The following is a 3,204-nucleotide window of genomic DNA, read 5'->3' as shown; positions in this document are numbered from 1 at the left end:
TTTCCTCAGTTTGAATCTATGTCCCCTCAGGTTTATAAGCCAATGCTGTGCCGTTTTAACACATGGGCGAACCCTGCAGACAAGCAGGGGCCTCACTTGTAGATCTTATATAACTTTTTAAAAGGCCCTGTTCCATATGTTACGTTGTGGTCGAAAGCACCGCAAACACGGAACATAATGATACACAAATGTTTTTGGTTTTCTTTAAATAGTTTAAAGTGCCGAAAATATTAATATTAAGAAAAATAATTAATCAATTTAATTCTCGCTTATGATTATAAATTAATAATATTATATATATAATTATATATTGTAATGTTAGGAATACGAATAATGTTAAGAATGCGACTAAGAGAGATCCAGAAAAAAATTAAAACAAAATTTAAACTGAACAGAGGCCACATTCACCCCAGGGGCTCACATCTGGTGAGTATGGGCTTGGCACATCCAGGGTCCTGAGCTGGATATCACCATTCTTCTCTTTCTTGAATATTTCCCTTCTCTCTCTCAGGGTAACTCAGAATTTTTTTTTGGCTGGTGCAGCATAAGCCTCAGGCTTCCTTGCACCATATGGCTAATAATAATAATAATTTGGAAATTCGCCCGGGAGTTCTTAAAACAGCCCTGAGCTAATATGGGGCCATTATATTATAAAATCCATTAAAAATATTTAAAAGTATTACATTATTACATATATGTGAAAACATTTACTCCAGGGGGGGGGGGGGGTTTCACATCTGGTGAGTATGGGCTTGGCACATCCAGGGTTCTGAGCTGGATATCATCATTCTTCACTTCTTTGTTGATTTTCTTCTACATCTCTCTCGGGGTAACTTGTATATATACATATATATATATATATATATATATTTTTTTTTTTTTTTGGCTGGTGCAGCAAAAGCCTTAGGCTTCCTTGCACCATATGGCTAACATAATAATAAGAAGAGGAAGAAAATTAGCATATTACTTTGGAGAAATGAATTTGAAGTATAGAAGGAGAAAAAAAAAAAGGAAGGAGGTAGAAAAAAAGTAAAATTTGAACTGAAGAAGGAGAAAACAGCTTTATCCAACGTTACCACACGGTTATTACAATCATAATTATAGTGTTCTTGAAATCTCTACTTATGTTTATATTTCGCTGTTCGTCTTTCATAGTCTCTCTTTTTTTTTTTTTTTTTTTTTTTGTATTGGAATAATAATTAATTGTGAATATCTCATACTAATAATCAGTGAATCGACATATTGACCCTCGCAATTATAAAACTGTAGAAAATTCTCTTTGCAATGCTCCTGTCTATTTCTGTGTTGATACAATGGTGGCTCCACTTTCTATGCGCTTTATTAACATATAAATTATCGCCAATGTCTTATGAGAGTGTTCGTTCTGCATCTTCTCTGTGGGTTTTAGTAACGGCGATTCAGCCGGGTTATCACATGTTGGAATACGCTAAGAATTCTGGGACGTTATGTTCCACAGAGTAGTAATATGGCTGTTCGGTACTAGGTTGTAAGATTAACTTTACTTTACCTAGTTAATCATGTCCCTTCCCCAAGAAGTGACTGTGGGAATTCCTTTAGTGATGTATCAAATGATGCTAATACAAGCGACTCGACGTCGTCGATTATTATATCGAATACAAAGGCTTCGACAGTCAGACTACGGTCGAAGACAAAGAATTCGGAGATTTTATGAACGACAAGCCCACGAAAGAATGTTATTTATGATGATGCTTTCAGCCTGGGCTTATGCAAGTTGTGCAAGTGAAAGACGCTTGCTGATTTCACCCTCAAAGTCAGACTGGTGGGATACAATTGCCAAAGAAAGATTTACAAATCAGCAGTGGCTTGAACACTTCAGGGTTAGTAAAACAACGTTCCATTACATAGTCTCTGAATTATATCCTTATCTGACAAAATCAGATACAAAGCTACGTCGCTCAATTCCACCAGACAAGCGTATTGCAATTGCTTTATGGCGTCTTGCTACCGGAAAAGATTACAGGACTATATCCGAATTGTTTAGTATATCGAAAGGAAGTATTGGCGCGATAATAAAGGAGGTATGTGAAGCAGTTGTTCATGTTCTTATGCCCCAATATGTGAAAGTTCCTACAGGAGATATATTAAAAGAAGTACTTGAAGAATTTGAAGCCAAATATGGGTTTCCCCAGTGCACTGGGGCCGTCGGGGCACTCCATATACCTGTCGTGCCACCGTCAGAAAATACTGCCGACTATATAAATAACGAAGGTGCATATTCAGTTATTTTGCAGTGTGTATGTGATTCTTCTTGTCGGTTTTGGGATTTAAATATAGGCTGGCCAGGTAGTGTGTCTATGTCAAGAGTATTAACAAATTCTAGCCTTTGGTTGAAGGGAGAAGAAAAAGTTCTATTTCCTGATATGACTAGAAAGGTAGAGGGTGTTGAAGTGCCTATATTAATACTTGCAAATGCTGCATATCCACTCGGAGAATGGATAATGAAGCCTTATCATGATATTGATCCAATGCCGAAGGATATGCAGAAGTTTAACGATCATTTTAACTGTGCGTATTCTGTTTGGGAAGAAGCCACAAAACGTTTAAAAGCCAGGTGGCAGAGTGTTGGAATTCAGTATGATTGCATTGATACTCTTCCAACTTTTGCAGCTGCTTGCTGCATTCTTCATAATTTATGTGAACAACATAAGGAACCACTTCTGGAAGAATGGTTTCAATATGAGAGTGCATCAAAAATGTTAATGCCAGTACCAACAAGTGTAGTGTTGGGAGATAGAGCAGACGATATAAGATTAGCTCTAACAAAATATTTTTCAGAATAGCCAGTAGTTGAGTATTGAAAAATGTGTTAAGTATTAATGTATCCTAAAATTATTAATAGAACTCAATTTGGCAGTCCATGGCAAAATATAAATGTAATTGATTTGTGCATGTAATTTTCGTTATTTGATTACAATAACACAATTGTAAATAAATCATTTTTTACTTTTATCATTTTATATTTGTATATTATGAATGAGTATGGTAATTTAGAATGTTTCACTTTTCATTGTATTCCTAAAATGTAGGGTTATCCATGTGATGTGGAATTGGATCTCCCCACCAGTCCCTTTTGTGTAACTTCCCTTTAGTAAGTATAATGAAGCCAAATGCCATAGGAGAATTTGCAATGGTTTTATCACTAGCCTTTTGTTTGGGAAAGTA

General features: G+C 35.9%; 1 protein-coding gene across 1 annotated transcript; it reads left to right on the top strand.

Moving 5' to 3' along the window:
- The first annotated feature begins 1,491 nt into the window (after positions 1 to 1,491).
- On the top strand, positions 1,492 to 2,897 carry LOC150087105 (uncharacterized). The gene has a single exon (XM_090371813.1). It carries the CDS (start codon positions 1,539 to 1,541, stop codon positions 2,820 to 2,822), a length of 1,284 nt encoding a protein of 427 aa, XP_090227939.1. The 5' UTR covers positions 1,492 to 1,538; the 3' UTR covers positions 2,823 to 2,897.
- Positions 2,898 to 3,204: the final 307 nt, after the last annotated feature.

This window comes from Mastigoproctus giganteus, chromosome 4 (genome assembly GCF_048544385.1).
Source record: "Mastigoproctus giganteus isolate SK-2022 chromosome 4, ASM4854438v1, whole genome shotgun sequence".
NCBI lineage: Eukaryota > Metazoa > Arthropoda > Arachnida > Uropygi > Thelyphonidae > Mastigoproctus > Mastigoproctus giganteus.
Note: the sequence above shows the minus strand (reverse complement) of the source record. Positions and strands in the feature narration are given on the sequence as shown.